This window comes from Haliotis rubra, unplaced genomic scaffold (genome assembly GCF_003918875.1).
Source record: "Haliotis rubra isolate DU_JTF1 unplaced genomic scaffold, ASM391887v1 Scf198, whole genome shotgun sequence".
NCBI classification, from domain to species: Eukaryota; Metazoa; Mollusca; class Gastropoda; order Lepetellida; family Haliotidae; genus Haliotis; species Haliotis rubra.
This window is the reverse complement of record NW_025765980.1, coordinates 1,276,133-1,300,843: the sequence shown is the minus strand read 5'-3', so window position 1 is coordinate 1,300,843 and position 24,711 is coordinate 1,276,133. Positions and strand designations below refer to the sequence as shown.

Here is a 24,711-nt window from a genome sequence, read left to right as displayed (position 1 = left end):
TGATTAATTTATTTGTTTCATCCGGAAGTTATCATTCTTTTTGTAAGCTCCTTTGAAAAATGGCGACGTCCAAGGGAGCAAATACGTACAATCGTCAAAATTGGGAAGATGCTGTAAGTTTACTCATTCTAATGGATTCCACTGACCATTTACGGCATAGAAAGAGCTTCTGTTATTTTCATGAGTGAATCAAGTGCCCACGGCGGGTCATCCATTTAAAACGATAGGTGTACGAAGGAGCTTATGCACGCGTGGATTCTCACAGCTCTAATCCCAGTGTGGCTAGTAGTGACTATACCCAAAAGACATGTCACATATTAATTAAGCGTTTGTCAGTTAGAATTCTTTGATGATGTTATGGACTATCTGTTTGGGAGTTCAGTATTCAGTTGTATTGAGCCACATACCTAATCGTAGGTTCACGAATCCAGAGCCGCTATGGAATATATGAGCCTCAATATTCATTCAAAGATCCAACAGCTCAGGTTAGCAGGTTAGAGTCAGAGGTAGTCTACCTTAACCCTAACTCCACCCATAATATACGTAAATAAATATCTTATACACAGATTTTCGTGAGATGTATCTAGATATCAGTAGGCTATTCCATAATTACCACTTATTTACAGTGTTTGATTTGTTTTACATGCTTTCTTTACCTTGAAATACCATTGACATATGTTACTCTGATACTATCATTAGCCTATTTACGACCTCCTTCAATGAGGTATCTAAGGAGTTATAGATATGAGTTTAAGGTCAAGGTTTCAAAAACCCATTTCAACTCTTTTATGGTGAGTTATTGTTTGTCAGCAATATGTTGGCTATATGGGTATGTAAACATTAATTCAAGTGCTTTTCTTTTGCAGGAATTTCCAATCTTATGTCAAACATGTCTTGGGGACAATCCATATATTCGAATGGTAAGCTTTGATTAAGGTTTTTTCCTTTGTCAGCAACATACCCATGCTTGTGGGTGTCACGAAAGTGGTAAACATGTGAGACGTCATCACTTTGGGCTTTCTTCCAACATAAAGCTGCAATGCTGTTATATAACTGGAATACTGATCAAAGGGATGCTAAACCCAAGTCATTCTCATCAGCAGTGGTGTGTGTGTGTTAAAGCATTCACACTTGTCACACTGATGCAGGTCATTTAAGACATGAAGACCGGGTTTGATTCCCATGTTTGCTGACATGGGCACAATGTATAAACTAGGCCCATTTCTTGTGTCCCCTGACATATAATATGCATTGCTGATTGATATTGCTAAAAGCGGCATGAACTAAACTCACTCATTCTCATCAGCATGCAGGTCATTTAAGACATGTAAAGTCAGACTGGTCAGGAATTGTTGGTTATTAGTTTTAGAGATGTCAAGATTTTAATAGAGGTGTCCTTCCTTGCCCAAACTATGCCACCATGTTTGCTGACAAGTATATTTGACTTTGATGTCCACCCAAAAAGCCTGTACTGGGAACAAACCTGGCGCAAGTGGAGATACATTTTTGTAGCGGTTTTCATCGCTTAATGCATTCTTTTTACTTATTATACTGTTTACTAGTTTCTAAAATTATGTTATATTTTCATCGTCATTCCACAGACCAAAGAAAAGTATGGCAAGGAATGTAAGATCTGTGCCCGACCTTTCACCGTGTTTCGATGGTGTCCTGGTGCTCGTATGCGTTTCAAGAAGACAGAAGTCTGTCAGACCTGTAGCAAAATAAAGAATGTCTGCCAGACATGTCTCCTGGACTTGGAATATGGTATGGAAATCCTTCATAAACCTTGTAACATTGTTGTAGACAACTTGTACTGCATTAATGAAGAACAGTAAAAGGGTGAGAATCTATGGTTGTCATAATGTCAACCTTATTTTGAGGAACATGATGTTTCGGAGTATATTCTTACTCTTTCATTACTCCTTCATTAATCCTTCCATAATTTTTCACCTTTTATGTGTATCACTTCATATGTATCAAGGGGCGGTGGGGTAGTCTAGTGGTTAAGTGTTCGCTCATCACGCCGAGAACCCAGGTTCGATTCCCCACATTGGTACAATGTGTGAAACTTATTTCTGGTGTTCCCATCGTGATATTTCTGGGATATTGCTAAAAGCGGCGTAAAACTAAATTCACTCACTCATGTGTATCAAAGAATTCATCAAAAACATGAACTGCGCGCTTCCCTCTTTCATGGCTATAGCAGTGTCAGACTCTTGTAACCCCAAATTGTCAATGGCCATCATTTTCAGTATATTTTAATGCCAAAATAGGAACCAATCCAAGTTCTGCACACAAAACTGTACAATGATAAAGTTATCAGATATGAACTAGCAATCAAATCTTTCCTTTGAAAGATGTACCAGGTTATGTATGTTTGCACTAGGTTTGTGATTCACCTTCTTGTTGTTTTTTGCCCATTGTTTTCAAGTTCAACATCTATGTTGTTTCAGGTCTTCCCGTCCAGGTTAGAGATGCAGCTCTTAAAGCTTATGACAACATGCCCAAGTCGGACGTCAACAAGGAATACTACACACAGAATATGGAACGAGAAGTGAGTCTTTGGCGTTTTGATTCATGTCAAACTACCAGTTCCAAATCTATTTAAATAAGAAGGTAATGAATTGATAATGTCCCACAATGCACCTGTGGTATTGATCAGACGATAGAACTTAGTCCAGGTGTGATATAACTGAAAAAGATTGTTCCAAACTACCTCCTTTCAGCACTCACCAACTTGTTCAACTACTTTATTCACTCAGCATTGTGGTATTTCAGGATATATTTTATAAAGTTTATGTTGCTTGGATGAGATTTCCAACTGTCATGACATCTTCAATTCACTAGTTCATTCTCTCACACATTTGTCCCTTCTTTAGTCATTCACTCCTTCCTTCCTTCTAGTATCCTTCCTCCATTTGTATGTTCTTCACTGCCCTCTCCTTTCTTCCTTCCTCCCAACATCATTCCTTCCTCATTTCCAACTTCACTCATTTCTCCTCACTCGCTCTTCTTCACTGCTTTCACCCAATCATCTCTCACCCCTCAGTCTTGGTACACACCCCCCCATTACTTCTTCTTTCTTCCTTCGAAACCTCACTTAACCCATAACCCTCCCCACAACTCTCACCCTCCCTACAACCCTCACGCTCCCCACAACCATCACCCTCCCCTCAGCCTCATCCCCCCACAGCTCTCACCCTCCCTACAGCTCCACCCTCCCCACAACTCTCACCCTCCCACAGCTCTCACCCTCCCCCCACAACCCTCACCCTCCCCTCAGCTCTCATCCTCCCAAAACTCTCATCCTCCCCAAACTCTCGCTCCCCACAACTCTCACCCCTCCCCACAACTCTCACCCTCCCACAGCCCTCACCCTCCCTCAGCTCTCATCCTCCCAAAACTCTCTCATCCTCCCCACAGCTCTCACCCTCCCCACAACCCTCACCCTCCCTCAGCTCTCATCCTCCCAAAACTCTCACCCTCAGCTCTCATCCTCCCCACAACTCTCACCCTCCCCCACAGCTCTCACCCTCCCACAACCCTCACACTCCCCACAACCCTCACCCTCCCCACAACCCTCAACCTCCCCTCAGCTCTCATCCTCCCCACAGCTCTCACCCTCCCCACAGCTCTCACCCTCCCCACAACCCTCACACTCCCCCTCAGCTCTCATCCTTCCAAAACTCTCATCCTCCCCACAACTCTCATCCTCCCCACAACTCTCACCTTCCCCTCAGCTCTCATCCTCCCCACAACTCTCACCCTCCCCTCCCCACTCACTCTCACTCACCCCTCCCTCTTCTCCCTCACCAACTAACTGGCTTGTTCACTCTCTTCTCCCTCACAACCTCACTCAATCCTCTCAAAATATCTCACTCACTCCTTTCTTTCTCACATGCTTCGTCATGGATTTAATGTTAATCTCCCTTGGTTCAGATTGCCAACAGTGATGGCACCAGCCCAGTGGGGGCACTTGCAGGGAAGGCCCAGGCGGCAAGCGACATGCTGCTGAAGCTGGCCAGGACCACGCCATACTACAAGAGGAATAGGCCACACATCTGCTCATTCTGGGTCAAGGGGGAGTGCAAGAGAGGAGAGGAGTGTCCATACCGGTCAGTGGGTGCCAGTAAATTTGATACATTTGTCTGTTAACAAACAACAGAAATATTTGAAAAATACATATATGTGGGATAGGTTTTGAGGTCTTGTGTTCAGTAAATGGCTGTTGTACTATTCAAGGAATTCAAAACACAATAATCTACCTCAGATTAAGACAACTGATTACGGCTACTGCATGTTTTGCTGTTGATTCTTTCATGTGAATTCTACAAGTAATATTGTTCAACAGTGGAAACAAATTGGGTTCTAAAATATCAAAAAGGATTTTGAACCTCACACGCTTTTCCTCTCTTCAAGCTGGTTTGTAGTATGAGAATTGTATTTACCATGCATACGTGTCTCAGTGTTTCATTCAACTACAGAACTACTGTATGTGAAGGCAGATTGGTTGCCCATGTTGAGCTTGTGATGACCGTTGCGTTTGTTTCCACAGTCATGAGAAACCCACTGATCCCGATGATCCTCTGGCTGATCAGAACATTAAGGACCGGTTCTACGGCATGAACGACCCTGTGGCAGACAAGCTGATGAACAGATACTCCAACATGCCAAAACTGGAACCTCCGGAGGACAAGACTATCACAACCTTGTATGTGGGTAACCTTGGCGACAAGGTGACGGAGCAGGATCTCAGGTCAGTGGGGCATCTGCTTTCTTTGTTTCAAGTAACCCATGTCTTGATTCAGCGTAAAACAAGCTGAAGTCATCATTCAGTTTCTTTGTTTGAAGTAACCCATGTCTTGATTCAGAGGAAAAATAGCTGAAGTCTTGATTCAGTTTTCTGTGTTTCAAGTAACCCATGTCATGATTCGGAGGGAAAATAGCTGAAGTCTTGATTCAGTTTTCTGTGTTTCAAGTAACCCATGTTATGATTCAGAGGAAAAATAGCTGAAGTCTTGATTCAGTTTTCTGTGTTTCAAGTAACCCATGTCATGATTTGGAGAAAAATAGCTGAAGTCTTGATTCCTTTGTTTCACATTACTAATGACATAGTTCAGAGTAATAAGTGCTGAAGTCTTGATTGTGTTTGTTGCAGTTGATCCATGTCTTGATTCAGATGTAAAAGTGCTGAAGTCTCTTATTCACTTTCTTTGTTCAAATTAGTCCATGTCTTGATTCTGGGTTGAAAGTGCTGAATGGAAAGGAAGTAATGATACAGTTCCATATGTAGCATTGCAAGACAGATAAACTGTAGCAGTATGAGCAGGAATCTGGTGGTCATGGACTACATTTTTAGTTGTATATGTTGAAGTATTTCGATATATGGATGTTTATATACTTGGACTGTATGTATGGCAATAAACTGTGATGAGATGCTTAAGTAGAGGATGATGTTAGTGCAGGTTACACTGTTATACGAGACCTGTGAAGGTCTGGGTTAAAATTGATCTTCAGCAACCCATGCTTTTCGTAAAAGGTGACTAACGGGATCGGGTGGTCATGCTCGCTGACTTGGTTGACACATGTCATCGTATCCCAATTGCGTAGATCGATGTTCATGCTGTTGATCCCTGGATTGTCTGGTCCAGACTCGATTATTTACAGACTGCCGCAACATAGCTGGAATATTGCTGAGTGCGGCGTAAAACTAAACTCAATCACTCACTCGTTATTAGAGTTGCTGGTTAATGTAGTTGTTATATCAGTGTGAACACATATTTGTTTCATATACTTTCATGGAAAAATAATTTCATATTTTTGCTCAGAAATTATATTGTTGTCTATTTCAGAGATCACTTCTACCAGTTCGGTGAGATTAGGTCTGTGAATGTTGTCTCAAAACAGCAGTGTGCATTTGTCCAGTTTACGGAAAGGCCATCATCAGAGACTGCAGCTGAGAGGTCATTTAATAAGCTCATCATCAATGGCCGTCGGCTGAACATTAAGTGGGGTCGGTCACAGGGCCAGCAACAGCTGACCGGCAAGAAGGAGGAAGATGGTCAGATGCTGGAGCCAGTGCCTGGTCTTCCAGGAGGTGTGTGGGCATCAGTTTCAGTTGTTGTTTTTTGGGGGTTGTTTTTGTTGTTTAATGCCGCACTCAGCAATATTCCAGCTATATGGCAGCGGTCTGTAAATAATCAAGTCCTTACCAGACAATCCAGTGATCAACATCATTAACATCAATATTCGTAATTGGGATACGATAACATGTGTCAACCAAAGTTGGCGAGCCTGACCACCCAATCCCGTAAGTCGCCTCATGGGTTGCTGAATACCCATTCTAACACAGATCTTCATCAGCTTCACTACAGGGCAGTGCTATAGCAGTTGTCACCCCATTAGTAGGGCTGTGTGGGGGTAGAGCATCATTGCAATAGGTACATGCTGAAGTCTTTGGGTTGTGTGGGAGGACATCATGATTGCAGTTGTTAAAACACTGAAGTAAAAGGGTTGTACTTTGGGTCGAGGGGTGCAACACCATTGCTTATAGGTATAAGGATAAACCAAAGTGTTACTGTAAGAAGAATGTGTGGGTGGAATACTTTTACAGTTGATGTGTGCATTATGTTAAGTTTGTAAATTGTCTGTTCTGGCTCTAATGTCTGTGTTACCTAATACTGATGCTGTGTATTTCAGCACTACCACCCCAACCCGAGGAACTGGGCAACAACTTCTTCAACCTCCAGGGCCCTCCCCCAGCTTTGCCGCCCCTTCCACCCAGGGGGATGATGCCCCGTGGGCCCCCACCTATGCCTCCGTTTGGCATCATGCCAAGAGGGCCACCACCTATGGGTAAGTTTGCATCAGTCTTTTCATCACTCTTTTGTAGGATAATGAATTGATATATGTAGGTTTGATCAGAGCTACAGATAACTTTTTGGGTCATTGAGTTATGTACTCGCTTGTGTTCATCTCAATTGGGTATCCAAATTTTCCTTTGAGTAACCAAATAAATTGTACTCACCTCACCTAAACTCAATTGGGTATTTTGCCATTTTCTATTAATTTTAAAAATATAATAAACTTTAAATGTTAGTGTTTGTAATTTATATTTGATCTGTAATATCAGAAACGATAAGAAAGACTGCAAGTTGCCAGGTTCATGTCCTGAAATAGAACCTCTCAATATACCTCAGTTATTTTATCTATCCACCGGTACGCAAGCTAAGAGTTGACATTTTTGTGTGTACGCATGTGAGATCACATTTATTGAGTATTTACAAAAATTCAAGCGTACTTGTACGCAATTGACTTAATAGTAATTGAGTTTTCACATAAATATTTGTGTAATTTACGCAGATACGCAGCTTATCTGTACCTCTGGTTTGATCCATCGTGAACCCTTCATAAGAGAGCATGGTGTAGTAGGCAGAGTGTCTGCCTGGAGACTGTGTCTGTTAGACTGTTTATGGATTGGTTTGGGTTGGTTTTAACAACGCTCTCAGCAATATTCCAGCTATATGGGGCAGTCTGGAAATGACCGAGTCTTTTATTCGGATATTTTCACAGTATTTGAATTTCACTGTGTCCACATCATCATCAGAGGCGGTGGGGTAGCCTAGTGGTTAAAGCGTTCACTCGTCACACCGAAGACCCGGGTTGAATTCCCCACGTGGGTACATTGTGTTAAGCCCATTTCTGGTGTCCCACGTCGTGATATTGCTGGAATATTGCTTTAAGCGGCATAAAACTAAACTCACTCACTCACTCATCATCATCATCATCATCGTTATCATCATTATTTCTGTTCTTAATGGGACCGCCTCCGTGGTGTAGTGGTTAGAGCGTCCGCCTGGAGAGCGTAAGGTCGCGGGTTCGATCCCCGACCGCGTCATACCAACAGACGTTAAAATATGGTACTTGTTGGTCCCTGCCTGGTGCTCGGCATTAATGGGTACAACAAGGACTGGTCGGCTCAGAGTCAGTATAATGTGTCTGAGTGGGGTATTCCTGCTTCACTGCGGCATTGGTAACCCAATTTCACCTCACCTCACCTCTGTTCTTAATGTAAATAACCCTTCTGACTGTTGCAGGTATGCGCATGCCTCCCCCTCCTCCGGGCATCATGCCCATCAGGCCTCCCCCTGGGGTACACATGAGGCATATGGTGCACTATCCATCACAAGACCCCACACGGATGGGGGCAGTGTCGTCAGGGAAACAGCCACAGCAGCAGCAGCAGCCCCCACCACAGCAACAACAACAACAGACTTAGCAGTCTATTTCATGGGGCTGGAATCATTAATATGTGAATATTGTAATGCATTTGTAAGAGCAAACATCACACGGTTGTCTTTTTTCATATCTATTCTTGTTTGTTAGATGTCATTGTGAACTTAAAATTACCCCCCCAATTTTTCTGTACTTAAAGTATAAACAATGCAATGAGGTTTTTTTAATTAACTTTCTTAATTCGGAAACATTGTCAAATTATTGATATTCAAAAGATGGGAGATGGGACTGAGGATGAAAATAAATGTAGGCTGAAAAGAACAACGCTGAATATATTAACATACTTTACAAAATGGTGCAAGCAACCTGCCTCTCTGTTTTCCTTAATTTGATAAATGTGCTTCCTGGGGGACAAAGTTTGTTTTGAATCCATGTGTGTTTGTAGATGAGACCACAACACAGAGTTGTAGTCAAATATATTTTATTTTATCTGGACTTCGGCTGCAACTCAACAACACTACAAGAAACAGGACAGTTGAAGAATGGTTGGGAAACAATACACACGGCAGCAACAAAGTAGTTTTGTCATAGTTGTTTTTCTTTATAAGTGGACGTTTCAATCATGAGTTCCCAAATTGACAGTGGTGATGGTATAGAGTTATTCCCCTTCTTGTGGGGTGCCATTTTGTTGAGTGCAGGTACAATCAGTGACATTCAAGTGGGATCTCTTGCTCCTCTGCTATACTTGTGTGTGTGAAGATCTGAATTTGTGGGGCTAAGTAGCTGTGGCTGTTCGAGGTGACAGTGTATAAAATATCTACAAAAATATAATGGTGCTGCCATGAGAATTGACGTCTTAATTTTGACTTTAAGATACGTGTATAAGGACTTCAGCTGCTAGTCATAATGCAAGGTACACTTGTATCAAGAATTTGGAAACCTTTCTTACCGACTGATTAGAAAGTTTACATGGTGTGAACTCCCACGGAAATCCTGTCAGATCTTCACACACACAGGTATCATATGGGAATGAAAGATCAGATTTTAATATGAATACGGTTCTGTTCCTCCTAGTCAAACTATTCCATGTATTGACAATGATAAGTCATTGAGCACTTGGAATGGCATGTGTTTTCTCTATTGAAAAGTGATGTAGTCGGTTGAGTTCATGTTCTCGTGTCCTGGTAGTGATATTGCAGGAATATTGCTAAAAGCGGTGTATAACTAAACTCACTCACTCACCCATGTACTCATGTCTTCTGTGTTCAATCCACACTGTTGGTTCATTCCTGTACCTAGTTGTGAGTTTTGAACCTTCATACACATTACAAGTGTTTTATCACCATGTTTCAATGATATAGTATAGGCTTCATCGGTTTCCACCATCAATGTTAATACAGGTTGGATGTTGCAAGACTCGGTCCCAATCCACAAAACGTTCGTAGCGCTACGACATTCGACATTCGTAAGCCCATGATAAACTATAGAGATACGACAGGTCATAATGTTACGAACACTTTGTGGATCGGGCCCCAGGTGCATGTTTCACAAGAAATCTCGTAGTCTAACCACTGGCTTCTCCTCACTGGAACCAGACTTGGGTGAAGAATCGTCCCAACACTACAAGGTAGCTGTATGTATTTATAAGTGATTGCAAAATTGTATTGTTTCCAAACCTGTGCTATTGAGTACTTAGACTGGTTTGTTTTTGTAACAAAATGTTTCCCAGTATATTCAGACTGCTGTGCCATCATATATATAAGGGGGGATGTTGAACATGGCAACCGAAACTTGTGTCTCATTATGTTTCGACCATTTTATTCATGCACATTGTTTTTAAACATCGTACACTTTGTATCAGAGGAGATACAAAAACCTGGAATCATTTCTTGTAAATACTGAAAAATAAAACTGGAAAACGTCCTTGTACTTTCTGTTATGATATAACCAACATCGTGTCAATATGTGGAATAAAATCCTTCATTTTTATGATCCAGACTATATAAAGAAACTTGTGTTATTGAGTCACTATCAAATAGTAATGACACCAGGTGTTTGCAAAAAGGTGAATGGTTCCTGTACGTCATATTGCTAATATCTCAAACACATGCAAAGGCAAGTCAATTGTTCATCACAAAACAGGGAACGTGTGTCCCTGATTGTTGTTGGTGTTTACGTTTGATCTTGTTTGTAAAGCCATTTATCACACACCTCACAAAATATGTTCACATGAGTATTAATCATGGAAAGATCATGGGGGGGGACACCTGAAATGGGCTTTACACATTGTACCCATGTGGGGAATAGAACCCGGGTGATGGTTACAAAAATGTGATGGTGTTATCCAGTACTTCCTGTTGATAACGTTGACCACTGAGAGTCCCAGGTACTGTAATGAGAACCAACTTACAGTCATATGAAACGCAACCCAACACCATCACTGAGCCACCACCATAGGGTTCAGCTGCATGGATCATCTCCTGGTTATATGCCTCGTTACGACTTCTCCATACGCAACATCCCGTGATGACACATCCCGACGACGTAATCGGACGAAGTGTCATCAGACCAGCAGCCTGCTTCTGATGGTGAGCGAGGGAGTGAGTGAGTTTAGTTTTACGCCGCACTCAGCAATATTCAAGCTACATGGCGGCAGTCTGTAAATAATCTAGTCGGGACCAGACAATCCAGTGATCAACAGCATGAGCATCGATCTGCGCAATTGGGAACCGATGACATGTGTCGACCACGTCAGCGAGCCTGACCACCCGATCCCGTTAGTCGCCTCTTACGACTAGCATGGGTTACTGAAGATCAATTCTAACCCGGACCTTCACGGGCTGCCATTTGATAACCCGTCAACAGAGCCCTCTTACCGGTACGACCTCGTAAAGCAGGTCGTAGACCACCTCTTACTTTTTTACCCTGTTTCACAAAGACCTCGTATATTTACACTGTGTCGTAAACAGCCCAAAATTTAGGACCCCGACTGACCTGTCGTAAATGCTTTAGGAGGTCGTAAGCACTACAACGATGGCGTCAACGATTATGGCACTGCAAGTGATTAAAACGCGCTAACAAAGAAGACCTGAGAAATTTTGAGACAGGTCGAACGTGCTCGACACTCATGTTGTTATCTAACTGTGCAGAAAGTTAGAGCCTCAACTGAACAAACCTACAAGGCGTTCACATGCTATTCCGACCTCCCTGCAAGTGTTGTGTACACAGAGGTATTTGGCAAAAGGGGTTTTCCTCAGTGAAATCGGGGATCTCCATGGAGTATCCCGAGCTAGTGTGTCAAGAATACTCCGCAACACCGCTAGTGCTCTGGCCATGTATCTGGACTTGATTAAAAAACCCTGGGTGCCACAGGGACATATGTCCTTCCTCTTCAACCCTCACTTTGAAGTCCAATAAAATTCTAAATATGTCACGCACACAAATATACTTCACAGTTTTGTATTCTGCGGGAAATTCCCTGTTTCTTGATACCATCCACTAAAATCTCATACAAAGCTAAAGTGCTTAAATAACCTTTCAAAATAGGCTTCATCGTAAATGTCGCCATTTTATACACAATACGAAATCACGATTCACAGCATCATTTGCTGTACAGTGTAGACAGTATGTTTTCAAATGTGAAAATCGGATAATTACTGGGAGTACTGAATTTCAAAAATAACATATTAATGATCACTGAAATCAGTTTTTCATGATATCACTAATGATAATCTGAAACGCTGCCGACGAACCTAGAATCGGTTTGGATATTTTCGAAAATATACTATCTAACACGAACGCCGAAGTGCGCTTTCCGCCATATTGGATAGTGTTTACAAAATCACGTCTCGCGAAGGCCGGTATTGTGACGCCTATTACATCACGGATATTTCACATAGTCAGCTGCGACAAATGCATCACTGAATTCCCCATACATTTTAAAATCAAATCACAGTTGGTCTTTGTTACCAATATCAACAGGATATTGGGTGTGAAAACAAACGCTGTGCTCGGAAGACTGCGCTACTGTAGTTTGAAATGTAAACAAAGAAAAAATCCGTACGGTCATTCCGGATGTCTTATAGTTGCAGTAGCCTAAAAGGAGGTTATGGTACGGTCATTCCGGATGTCTAGTTGCATAAGCTGCCAAGGAAGTTATGGCAGCAATTACGTCTAGTTGCAGCTGCAATGATTATGGTACGGTCATTACGGCTGTCTAGTTGCATAAGCTGTCAAAGTTTATGGTGCAGTCATTACGTCTGTCTAGTTGCAGTAGCCTCCAAGGAGGTTATGGTACGGTCATTACGGCAACTAGTTGCATAACCTGCCAGGAGCTTACCGTACGGTCATTTGGATGTCTTATAGTTGCAGTAGCCTAAAAATACAGATGGTACGGTCATTCCGGATGTCTAGTTATAAGCTGCCAAGGATGTTATGGTGCAGTCATTACGTCTGTCTAGTTGCAGTAGCCTCCAAGGAGGTTATGGTACGGTCATTACGGCTGTCTAGTTGCATAAGCTGCCAAGGAGCTTACCGTACGGTCATTCCTGATGTCTTATAGTTGCAGTAGCCTAAAAGGAGGTTATGGTACGGTCATTCCGGATGTCTAGTTGCATAAGCTGCCAAGGAAGTTATGGTGCAGTCATTACGTCTGTCTAGTTGCAGTAGCCTCCAAGGAGGTTATGGTACGGTCATTACGGCTGTCTAGTTGCATAAGCTGCCAAGGAGCTTACCGTACGGCCATTCCGGATGTCTAGTTGCAGTAGCCTAAAAGGAGGTTATTGTACGGTCATTCCGGATGTCTAGTTGCATAAGCCTCCAAGGAAGTTATGGTACGGTCATTACGTCTGTCTACTTGCAGCAGTCTCCAAGGAAATTATGGTACGGTCATTACGTCTGTCTAGTTGCATAAGCCTCCAAGGAGGTTATGGTACGATCATTACGGCTGTCTAGTTACATAAGCCTCAAAGGAGGTTATGGTACGGTCATTACGTCTGTCTAGTTGCAGCAGTCTCCAAGGAGGTTATGGTACGGTCATTACGGCTGTCTAGTTGCATAAGCCTCCAAGGAGGTTATGGTACTGTCATTACGTCTGTCTAGTTGCAGTAGCCTCCAAGAAAGTTATGGTACGGTCATTACGTCTGTCTAGTTGCATAAGCCTCCAAGGAAGTGATGGTACGGTCATTACGGCTGTCTAGTTGCATAAGCCCCCAAGGAAGCTATTGTACGGTCATTGAACGGCTGTCTAGTTGCATCAGCCTCCAAGGAGGTTATGGTACGGTCATTACGGTTGTCTAGTTACATAAGCCCCCAAGGAAGTTATGGTACGGTCTTTACGTCTGTCTAGTTGCATAAGCCTCCAAGGAGGTTATGGTATGGTCATTACGTCTAGCTGCAGTAGTCGCCAAGGAAGTTATGGTACGGTCATTACGTCTGTCTAGTTGCATAAGCCTCCAAGGAAGTTATGGTACGGTCATTACGTCTGTGTAGTTGCATAAGCCCCCAAGGAGGTTATGGTACCGTCATTACGTCTGTCTAGTTGCATAAGCCTCCGAGGAGGTCATGGTACGGTCATTACGTCTGTCTAGTTGCAGTGGTCTCTAAGGATGTTATGGTACGGTCATTACGTCTGTCTAGTTGCATAAGCCTCCAAGGAGGTTATGGTACGGTCATTACGTCTGTTTAGTTGCATAAGCCTCCAAGGAGGTTATGGTACGGTCATTACGTCTGTCTAGTTGCATAAGCGGCCAGGGAGGTTATGGTACGATCACTACGGCTGTCTAGTTACATAAGCCTCCAAGGAGGGTATGGTACGGTCATTACGGCTGTCTAGTTGCATAAGCTGCCAAGGAGCTTACCGTACGGTCATTCCGGATGTCTAGTTGCAGTAGCCTAAAAGGAGGTTATGGTACGGTCATTCCGGATGTCTAGTTGCATAAGCCTACAAGGAGGTTATGGTACGGTCATTACGTCTGTCTAGTTGCATAAGCCTCCAAGGAGGTTATGATATGGTCATTACGGCTGTCTAGTTGCAGTGGTCTCCAAGGAGGTTATGGTACGGTCATTACGGCTGTCTAGTTGCAACAGTCTCCAAGGAGGTTATGGTACGGTCATTACGGCTGTCTAGTTGCATAAGCCTCCAAGGAGGTTATGGTACGGTCAGTACGTCTAGCTGCAGTAGTTGCCAAAGAGGTTATGGTACGGTCATTACGTCTGTCTCGTTGCATAAGCCGCCAGGGAGGTTATGGTACGATCATTACGGCTGTCTAGTTACATAAGCCTCCAAGGAGGGTATGGTACGGTCATTATGGCTGTCTAGTTGCATAAGCTGCCAAGGAGCTTACCGTACGGTCATTCCGGATGTCTAGTTGCAGTAGCCTAAAAGGAGGTTATGGTACGGTCATTCCGGATGTCTAGTTGCATAAGCCTCTAAGGAGGTTATGGTACGGTCATTACGTCTGTCTAGTTGCATAAGCCTCCAAGGAGGTTATGGTATGGTCATTACGGCTGTCTAGTTGCAGTGGTCTCCAAGGAGGTTATGGTACGGTCATTACGGCTGTCTAGTTGCAACAGTCTCCAAGGAGGTTATGGTACGGTCATTACGGCTGTCTAAGCCTCAAGGAGGTTGCATAAGCCGCCAGGAGGTTATGGTACGGTCATTACGATACTAGTCATTAGGGAGGTTCCGATACTGGACGTCTAGTTGCATAAGCCTCCGAGGATGTTATGGTACGGTCATTACGTCTGTCTAGTTGGAGTAGCCTCCAAGGAGGTTATGGTACGGTCGGTACGTCTGTCGAGTTGCATAAGCCTCCGAGGATGTTATGGTACGGTCATTACGTCTGTCTAGTAGCATAAGCCTCCGAGGATGTTATGGTACGGTCATTACGTCTGTCTAGTTGCATAAGTCTCCGAGGATGTTATGGTACGGTCATTACGTCTGTCTAGTTGCAGTAGCCTCCAAGGAGGTTATGGCGCGGCCATTACGGCTGTCTACTTGCATAAGCCTCCAAGGAGGTTATGGTACGGTCATTACGTCTAGCTGCAGTAGTCGGCAATGAGGTTATGGTACGGTCATTACGGCTGTCTACTTGCATAAGCCTCCAAGGATGTTATGGTACGGTCATTACGTCTAGCTGCAGTAGTCGCCAAGGAGGTTATGGTACGGTCATTACGTCTGTCTCGTTGCATAAACCGCCAGGGAGGTTCCGATACTGTCATTACGGACGTCTAGTTGCATAAGCCTAAAAGGAGGTTATGGTACGGTCAGTACGTCTGTCTACTTGCATAAGCCTCCGAGGATGTTATGGTACGGTCATTACGTCTGTCTAGTTGCATAAGCCTCTGAGGATGTTATGGTACGGTCATTACGTCTGTCTAGTTGCAGTAGCCCCCAAGGAGGTTATGGTACGGGCAGTACGTCTGTCGAGTTGCATAAGCCTCCGAGGATGTTATGGTACGGTCATTACGTCTGTCTCGTTGCATAAGCAGCCAGGGAGGTTCCGATACTGTCATTACGGACGTCTAGTTGCATAAGTCGCCAAGGTGGTTATGGTACGGTCATTACGGATGTCTATAGTTGCATAAGCCTAAAAGGAGGTTATGGTACGGTCATTACGTCTGTCTAGTTGCAGTGGTCTCTAAGGATGTTATGGTACGGTCATTACGTCTGTCTAGTTGTATAAGTCTCCAAGGAGGTTATGGTACGGTCAGTACGTCTGTCTAGTTGCATAAGCCTCCAAGGAGGTTATGGTACGGTCATTACGGCTGTCTAGTTGCAGTGGTCTCCAAGGAGGTTATGGTACGGTCATTACGGATGTCTAGTTGCAGCAGTCTCCAAGGAGGTTATGGTACGGTCATTACGGCTGTCTAGTTGCATAAGCCTCCAAGGAGGTTATGGTACGGTCAGTACGTCTAGCTGCAGTAGTCGCCAAGGAGGTTATGGTACGCTCATTACGTCTGTCTCGTTGCATAAGCCGCCAGGGAGGTTCCGATACTGTCATTACGGACGTCTAGTTGCATAAGCCTCCGAGGATGTTATGGTACGGTCATTACGTCTGTCTAGTTGCAGTAGCCTCCAAGGAGGTTATGGTACGGTCATTACGTCTGTCTAGTTGCATAAGCCTCCAAGGATGTTATGGTACGGTCATTACGTCTATCTAGTTGCATAAGCCTCCGAGGATGTTATGGTACGGTCATTACGTCTGTCTAGTTGCAGTAGCCTCCAAGGAGGTTATGGTGCGGTCATTACGGCTGTCTACTTGCATAAGCCTCCAAGGAGGTTATGGTACGGTCATTACGTCTAGCTGCAGTAGTCGGCAATGAGGTTATGGTACGGTCATTACGGCTGTCTAGTTGCATAAGCCTCCAAGGATGTTATGGTACGGTCATTACGTCTAGCTGCAGTAGTCGCCAAGGAGGTTATGGTACGGTCATTACGTCTGTCTCGTTGCATAAGCCGCCAGGGAGGTTCCGATACTGTCATTACGTCTGTCTAGTTGCATAAGCCTAAAAGGAGGTTATGGTACGGTCATTACGTCTGTCTAGTTGCATAAGCCTCCGAGGATGTTATGGTACGGTCATTACGTCTGTCTAGTTGCATAAGCCTCCAAGGAGGTTATGGTACGGTCGGTACGTCTGTCTAGTTGCATAAGCCTCTGAGGATGTTATGGTACGGTCATTACGTCTGTCTACTTGCATAAGCCTCCGAGGATGTTATGGTACGGTCATTACGTCTGTCTAGTTGCAGTAGCCCCCAAGGAGGTTATGGTACGGTCAGTACGTCTGTCGAGTTGCATAAGCCTCCGAGGATGTTATGGTACGGTCATTACGGACGTCTAGTTGCATAAGCCTCTGAGGATGTTATGGTACGGTCATTACGGACGTCTAGTTGCATAAGCCTAAAAGGAGGTTATGGTACGGTCATTACGTCTGTCTAGTTGCAGTAGCCCCTAAGGAGGTTATGGTACGGTCAGTACGTCTGTCTAGTTGCATAAGCCTCCGAGGATGTTATGGTACGGTCATTACGTCTGTCTAGTTGCATAAGCCTCCGAGGATGTTATGGTACGGTCATTACGGCTGTCTAGTTGCAGTAGCCTCCAAGGAGGTTATGGTACGGTCATTACGGCTGTCGAGTTGCATAAGCCTCCGAGGATGTTATGGTACGGTCATTACGTCTGTCTAGTTGCATAAGCCTCCGAGGATGTTATGGCACGGTCATTACGTCTGTTTAGTTGCATAAGCCTAAAAGGAGGTTATTGTACGGTTATTACGTCTAGCTGCAGTAGTCGCCAAGGAGGTTATGGTACGGTTATTACGGACGTCTGTTTACTATAGTTGTCCAAGGAGGTTATGGTACAGCCATTACGGCTGTCTAGTTGCATAAGCCTCCAGGGAGGTTATGATATGGTCATTACGGACGTCTAGTTGCAATAGTCGCCAAGGATGTTATGGTACGGTCATTACGTCTGTCTAGATGCATACCATCTGCCTTTTTATGGAATATTAACCCAATGCAACATGCACATGTTTCTCCAGCTTGAAAATAATGTGAATTTACACAACAGTACTGTGTTACAACATTACGTGTATGCCTTATACAGACAGCGAGTTCTTGTGATGTAATGATGTAATGGCGTGGGCATTGGAGAAGAAATCAGGTCCGCAGTGTTTCCAGTAGAGTTTCGGAGATTGGGTGGTGTTATGGCCCAGCTGTTGAAAACCTGGATAATTTTTTATCTCAGAGTAACTCGTAGACAGCCGTTAATGACACGTTAGTTAACCATTTAATAAATTTGACTGGATCAGTACATAACTAGAAGGTTAAATAACCACTCCGTTTAATTCTTTTCATGTTGGTTAATGCATCGTATCAGTTAAATATTATCCTAGAAATTAAAGCTTTGGTACTTCTGTCATCGTAGCAAATAATACAGTTCCCACGTATTTCATGCAGCAAGGTGCCAATAAGGAGAGGTTAAGTCAGTTTGGTGCTATGAATTTATTACACCAGTCGCTACGTCTAGTACACCGTTGTCTTCATTTTCATTCTCAGCTCACCGGGGAGTATACAACCCAAGCTTACCAGTTAGCAACTGCTCCTACCGGGTACCCAGTTACTGCTGGGTGAACGTAGGTATATTCCCAAGGAGACACCCGGTGTGCTTCAGTTTATGGCATGACCGAAGTCCAAAGTCATGCTGCCAGTCGACCTCGGTCACTCGTAATCTACTATCTGCGTCCCAAGGTCGCTTTCTTAACCTTATTTGTGATCTGTGCGTAGAGCTTCGTCCCCGACCTAATCATGTTTATGTCGTACGACAAATGTATCTTTTGTTAGATGCGTGGTGTAACTTAGAATGATTTTACTCCGCTTTGAACAGTATTTCATTTACGTCACAGCGTGATCCAAAGTCCATAGTGTGATGCAGGTGTTATGCTTTTGTTTGTTTGTTTGTTTGTTTGGTTTGTTTGTTGTTTAACGCCGCACTGAACAACATTCCAGGTATATGACGGCGGTCTGTAAATAATCGAGTCTGGACAAGACAATCCAGTGATCAGCAGCATGATACGATGAAATGTGATCCCGTTAGTCGCCTCTTACGACAAGCATGGATGACTGAAGACCAATTCTAACCCGGACCTTCACTGGTCCAGATGTTATGCGCTCACCATGGGTTGTCTTGTGGGTTGAGTGAGTGAGTATGGTTTTACGCCGCTTTTAGCAATATTCCAGCAATATCACGGCGGGGGACACCAGCAATGGGCTTCACACATTGTACCAATGTTGAGAATTGAGCGCACGCAACCACCCTGCTACCCCGCAACCCCTCTTGTGGGTTGTCCTGAAAGTCTTACAATACAAACGATAAGCCTTCCATAGAACATTGTTTACACGTAAACGGACGAAGCCCAATATGGATTGTATTCGAAACCACTAGAATGTGAAAATGTAAACGGTAAACGCATAAAACACGTTGAAATGGTTAACAACTATAGCCATCTTCCCATCATACACGGGACGGTGGGGTAGTCTAGTGGTTAAAGCGTTGGCTCGTCACGCCGAAGACCCGGGTTCGAATCCCCACATGGGTACAATGTGTGAAGCCCATTTCTGGTGTCCCCTGCCGTGATGTAGTTGGAATATTGCTAAAAGCGGCGTAAAACCAAACTCAGTCAGTCAGTCAGTCCCATCATACACGTACAAGTGGTTTTACTTCTTACATGATCAAATTCTATGGAAACGTTTTAGGGCCACTAGATTATACCATCTGAATAAATGATGATATCATATATACATAATGTAAGTATTATCAACGTAGATATACGAAATATATTAACAGTTTAGACTGTGTCACTAATACGCTTCTATAGAATACTATGCAATACTATACTATGCAATTCAAATTTGGCACTCTAGGATAACATCATCTTTTCTAAAAGACGATGGAGCAATCAAGTCCGCCCTCGAACCTGAAAAATACATATTGGAACTTTGTCATAACAAGGACCTTATACGCATTTTATGCAAATTCCGCTGTTTAAGCCATAAGTTAAATGTTCAACAACAACGTTATAATAATAACATAAATTCCAAAGTATTGATATGTGACAAATGTGATTTTAATGTTACACAGGATGAATTTCATTTTTTACTTGTGTGTCCATTCTATTCTGTACAAAGAAAACTGTACTGACCTAGTTATTACCATACGTTTCCATCAAGATTAAAATTTAAACAACTTTTAACAAGAACAAATGCACATCTATTGAAGTCAATAGCATTATTTCTAAAGCGTAACTTGCCTGTATGAAAATGAACTAATTACATTGTTGTTGTTTTTTCTGTTTCCACCCAATTTTTGTACTACCCCTATCTACTTTCCTTGGGATTTAGCTCATGTTCAAATGTCTAAACATTCCTTCTATAATAGCGTATCGTAATGTGAACGTTAAGTGTTGTTACGTCGGCTAAACATCTAAGTAGTGTAGTAATCAAAGCCTAGGTCTTATTCCTGAGTGAGTGAGTGAGGGAGCGAGCGAGCGAGTATGGTTTACGGCGCATTTAGAAATATCCCAGCAATACCACGGCGGGAGACACCTGAATTTGGCTACACACATCGTAACCATTGTGTCTTATTCCTCAAACAGCGGAAGGCTTCACTGCAATGTCTAGAGGTTTTGTTAATTACTCACGTCTTGTTAAAACACTGTTTACCGCTATACCTGCAGCAAAAATCCCTCTGTGAGCAATCGTCTGTGATGATATATTCAACCATGTTAAAAAATGACACTTTTTATCCCCCGCAACACGCTTTACGGGGGGGGCTATTAAAATGAATTCCGTCCGTGCCTCTGTCCGTGCACATTCGTCTTTGCCGGGGCAGAACTTTAAAACCGTTCACCAAACTTGGCACATAGATAGATCTAGTGGTGAGCTGGTGCCTTTTGGTAGTTTTGGTTTTCTGAATAAAACATTTTTTTGCGTTTTTTGCGTTTCCATTGCAACAAGTTTGGCTTCGAGTGAATTCAGTGGTAGTGCTCGTTTCTGGAGCAGAACTTTAAAACCCTTCAATAATCTCCTACCACTTTGCTGTTTACACGACAAAACATTTTGACATAATCATGACAAGTATTTTGCCATTGCGGGGGATATTGATGGCTTTCCTAGTTAAATCCAGTCCCACAATATATGGAAGTACGTATACATTTCTATGTCGATCACACTGTTACATCCAGGTAACGATACAGAGGATGAGCAGTGGTTCGCAGCATTTTGTGTTGGAAAAATAATGCATGACACCCCACCTGGAACTTCACACTGATAAAACTGTTGAAACAGAAGACGTCAATAACAAGTCAACAGGAAAAGCTGTCGGAACTATAACCGTCGTGCCACCTCCTGAGGTTGATTCATCTGCTGTCGTCGTCATAGACCCTTCAAACATTCAGCTGCTTTCTTGTGGACTCTCTCCTACATACATTAAATCTGGTTTTAAATCTCATCTAAAGCATTTCTTTTTCTTCGCTCGTCTTGAACTGGCCAAGTAACCGATCTATATTATTATCCCAGCTCGTCCAAGTCGTCGTCACGTCTTGTCAACTGATAAAACTGTTGAAACAGAAGACGTCAATAACAAGTGTGACCTCCTAGGGCGGCATCGTCTCCTCATGGACAGGAGAAGCTGTCGGAACTATAACCGGAAGTCGTGTCATTTGTCAACGAGGGCTGGCTAAGTCCGAGGTTGATTCATCTGCTGTCGTATTCTTCATCCTAGCTCATCCTGGATGTGTTCGATCGGGTTCACGTCTGGGGAATGTGAAAGTCTAACATGTAATTGCCGGGTGTATGGCGCAACGAGAAACTAACAAGAAGACAAAGCCATCAATATCCCCCCCGCAATGGTGAAATACTCTTCATGAATATGTCAACTAGTTATGACTATGTCAAATGTTACATTGTTCTTCACAATGATCTATATGAAAACTAAGAACAAGCATGCTAGTATATGAATAGTTTACATATTTATGTTTTCATAAATATGTAAACTATTCATATACCAGCATGCTTGTATCAACAACAGACTGCCTGAGTACTTCCACGTTTTGATGTACCTCAGTAATGTTGATACTGGAAATAGAGTGGTACTGTTGATTTATGTCATTAGGTTCTTTAATACCCTCAAAGTGGAAGGAGAGTATTGAATTGTTTCAAGTTCTGCTCCAGAAAAGAGAACCAACACCATTTCCAGTAGAAGTCAAATTTGTTGCCATGGAAATGCAAAAAACTATTTTATTCAGAAATCCAAAACTATCAAAACGCTCCAGTTCAACACCAGACCTATCTATGTGCCAAGTTTGGTGAAGAAACATCGAACAGCTTTAAAGTTCTGCTCCGGGAAAGATGAATTTGCATGGATCGAAGAACGCACGGATGGAAGGACGGACACACGGACGGAAGGAGGGACACACGGACGAAAGGAGGGACACACGGATGGAAGGACGGACACACGGACGGAAGGAGGGACACACGGACGGAAGGAGGGACACACGGACGGAAGGAGGGACACACGGTTGGAAGGAGGGACACACGGACGTTGCTGGGGATAAAATGAATGACCCCACATATTGACGTCACGTCACAACTGTTGATCTGTTGAACTGTTGATCCGAACTTCAGTACAACCATGTGATCTTTACATACATGATTTCTAATTATAAAAATAGCAAAGAAAATGTTGCATCATTGACAGGGTTGTGCTGGCGATTAGGTGCCTGATTCTGAGAGTGCGGGTTCGAATCCCGGATGGGACTCAACCCGACAAAAGTACTAGAATCTGTACTTTACTAAGAACGTAAAGTGTAAGTAATGAAACCAAACCTTGCAGTTCACACATGTACGTACAAAAAACAGACACAGGCGTGTGTGTGTGTGTGTGTGTGTGTGTGTGTGTGTGTGTGTGTGTGTGTGTGTGTGTGTGTGTGTGTGTGTGTGTGTGTGTGTGTGTGTGTGTGTGTGTGTGTGTGTGTGTGTGTGTGTTACCTGGATGTAACAGTGTGATAGACATAAGAATGTATACGAACTGAATTTAACAAGCAGCCAAAGTCATCAATATCCCCCACAGTGGCAAAATACTTATTTGTTGATTCGAACTTAAGTGAAGCCATATTTGTGGATCTTTTTTCAGATAATTTCTTATTTGAAAAATAGCAAAGAAAATGTTGCTTAATTCTAAGGTGGAGCAATGGAACCGGATATTTTATACCGTCAAAATGTGCCTTCATATATGTCGTACAACCGTCTCTCCGTAATTACTTTGCGAAATAAAATATCATTGAATGTAATCAGAAGTGTCCTATGAATGTGTGCTAGGCTTTGTTTATTACAGTACTGTAAATTTGTTTACTGTGGACCTAAATCAACACCTCGCGTGGAGCAACATACATGTAGATTATGTTTATAACAGATATCATAAACACATGATTGCATTACGGGCATTAATTATTCGTCTCTAGAAACGGCTCATGAACGGCTCCAACCCCAAACATATTTGATCCGTCCACGTGACAGTCAGTCACTATCCTGCTGAACGAGAGGTAATTCATCGATTCATACCGGAACTACCGGAAGTAAAGGCAATCATGCTATCAGACCCGCTAAGTGCAATACAAGCTATCACAGACGGGCACTCTAGACCAAATACAATCAAGAATATTCTATACGAACATTCAAAACTCTCGATTCACGACAAATAGGTGAACACTGTCAAATCATATCTCACACCGACATTAATATAGTAATGCAAAGGTAGACATACCCGTAAAGCAGAGACAAAGCATGTTCCCTTTATCCAACTGATCTAGGAAGCACACTCAGATTTACTGTCTCAGTCCCTGAACCGCACTGTTTACCCTTCTGTCCAGCCCATCCTGCAATGCTAAAGCCCTAAATGAAGCAAGTCTAGATTTCCTCAGATTCAGGATTTCACGTCCTTTTCAATTCAAATGGAATTATTTGTTTCTATCAAAATTTATATATTCAGAGATTAAGCATTAGTCTAACTCAGATCCTGAATTGCCCCAAAATGGTAAGCCCGAAGGGAAGCATGATTATATCATCTGCTAACTGCATCCTCAGAGTGGATGGTCATTTTGAAGCAGGTGGTGAATTCTTGTGATCTAATGAGATAGCTGACACCCTAAATGTGTTTTCAAAGCAACTGAAGATGCGTTCAGGCGTCTGAATCTCAATGTCCAGCAAGTAACAGCCCCTGCTACGATACGACCTGCCGTTGCAGGCATAATGCTTGGTCTGGCAACCGTGGCATCAAAAGTCATCAGGTATTGTACCTTCTTACCTGTGGGCCTTCGGGCCACCAGGGGCGTACCTACCATTATAAAAAAACAAAAGCCCGGGCTTACACATGATTTTTGCTATGAAAGTTAGGCAAGCCCTCAATACTATCCAAATATAAAGCTTTTCAACCTATCTGACTTACACGAAAAACATGGCTTGCTACGCTTCTGGCCACAGAACGTGATGAATGATGGAGATTGGTCCTTATAAACTGCACTCCATCAGACTGAGGGGACCGCGACGCTTGTCAGATATCACCTTCTGACTGATACCTGGAAACAAAAACAAAAACAAACAAATTTGAAAAGCCGTGACATCAAACGCTTGAGTTATGTACATGTTTGTTACCGCCATGCCTTGAACTTAGCCTACACTGACCTGTTTCTGTTCTGAGTTACCCTTGAAAACACAAAAGAGATAAAAAGGTTTGGAAGGCAGAATATTGGTATTCTGGTCAGTCGCAGAGAGAGTTCCAGTTCCAGTCTGTCCGGAAGTGAGGACGAGTGTCCACATAGATTGATTGTGAGGGTCGATGGAATTGCCAGTGTCCTTGAGAATTGTGGAGTCCTTCTTTATGTCTAGACCGAGGCACTGGAACATGTTATGGGCATCGAACTGAA

The 24,711-nt window shown here is 43.1% G+C and overlaps 1 protein-coding gene across 1 annotated transcript; it reads left to right on the top strand.

Moving 5' to 3' along the window:
• The first annotated feature begins 37 nt into the window (after positions 1 to 37).
• LOC124275089 (pre-mRNA-splicing factor RBM22-like) lies at positions 38 to 10,158 on the top strand. The gene is made up of 9 exons (XM_046710576.1): positions 38 to 113; positions 867 to 920; positions 1,602 to 1,764; positions 2,454 to 2,554; positions 3,940 to 4,115; positions 4,556 to 4,756; positions 5,853 to 6,097; positions 6,700 to 6,855; positions 8,097 to 10,158. The coding sequence occupies exons 1-9, from the start codon at positions 60 to 62 to the stop codon at positions 8,276 to 8,278; spliced, it is 1,332 nt and encodes a 443-aa protein (XP_046566532.1). The 5' UTR covers positions 38 to 59; the 3' UTR covers positions 8,279 to 10,158.
• The last annotated feature ends 14,553 nt before the right edge of the window (positions 10,159 to 24,711 follow it).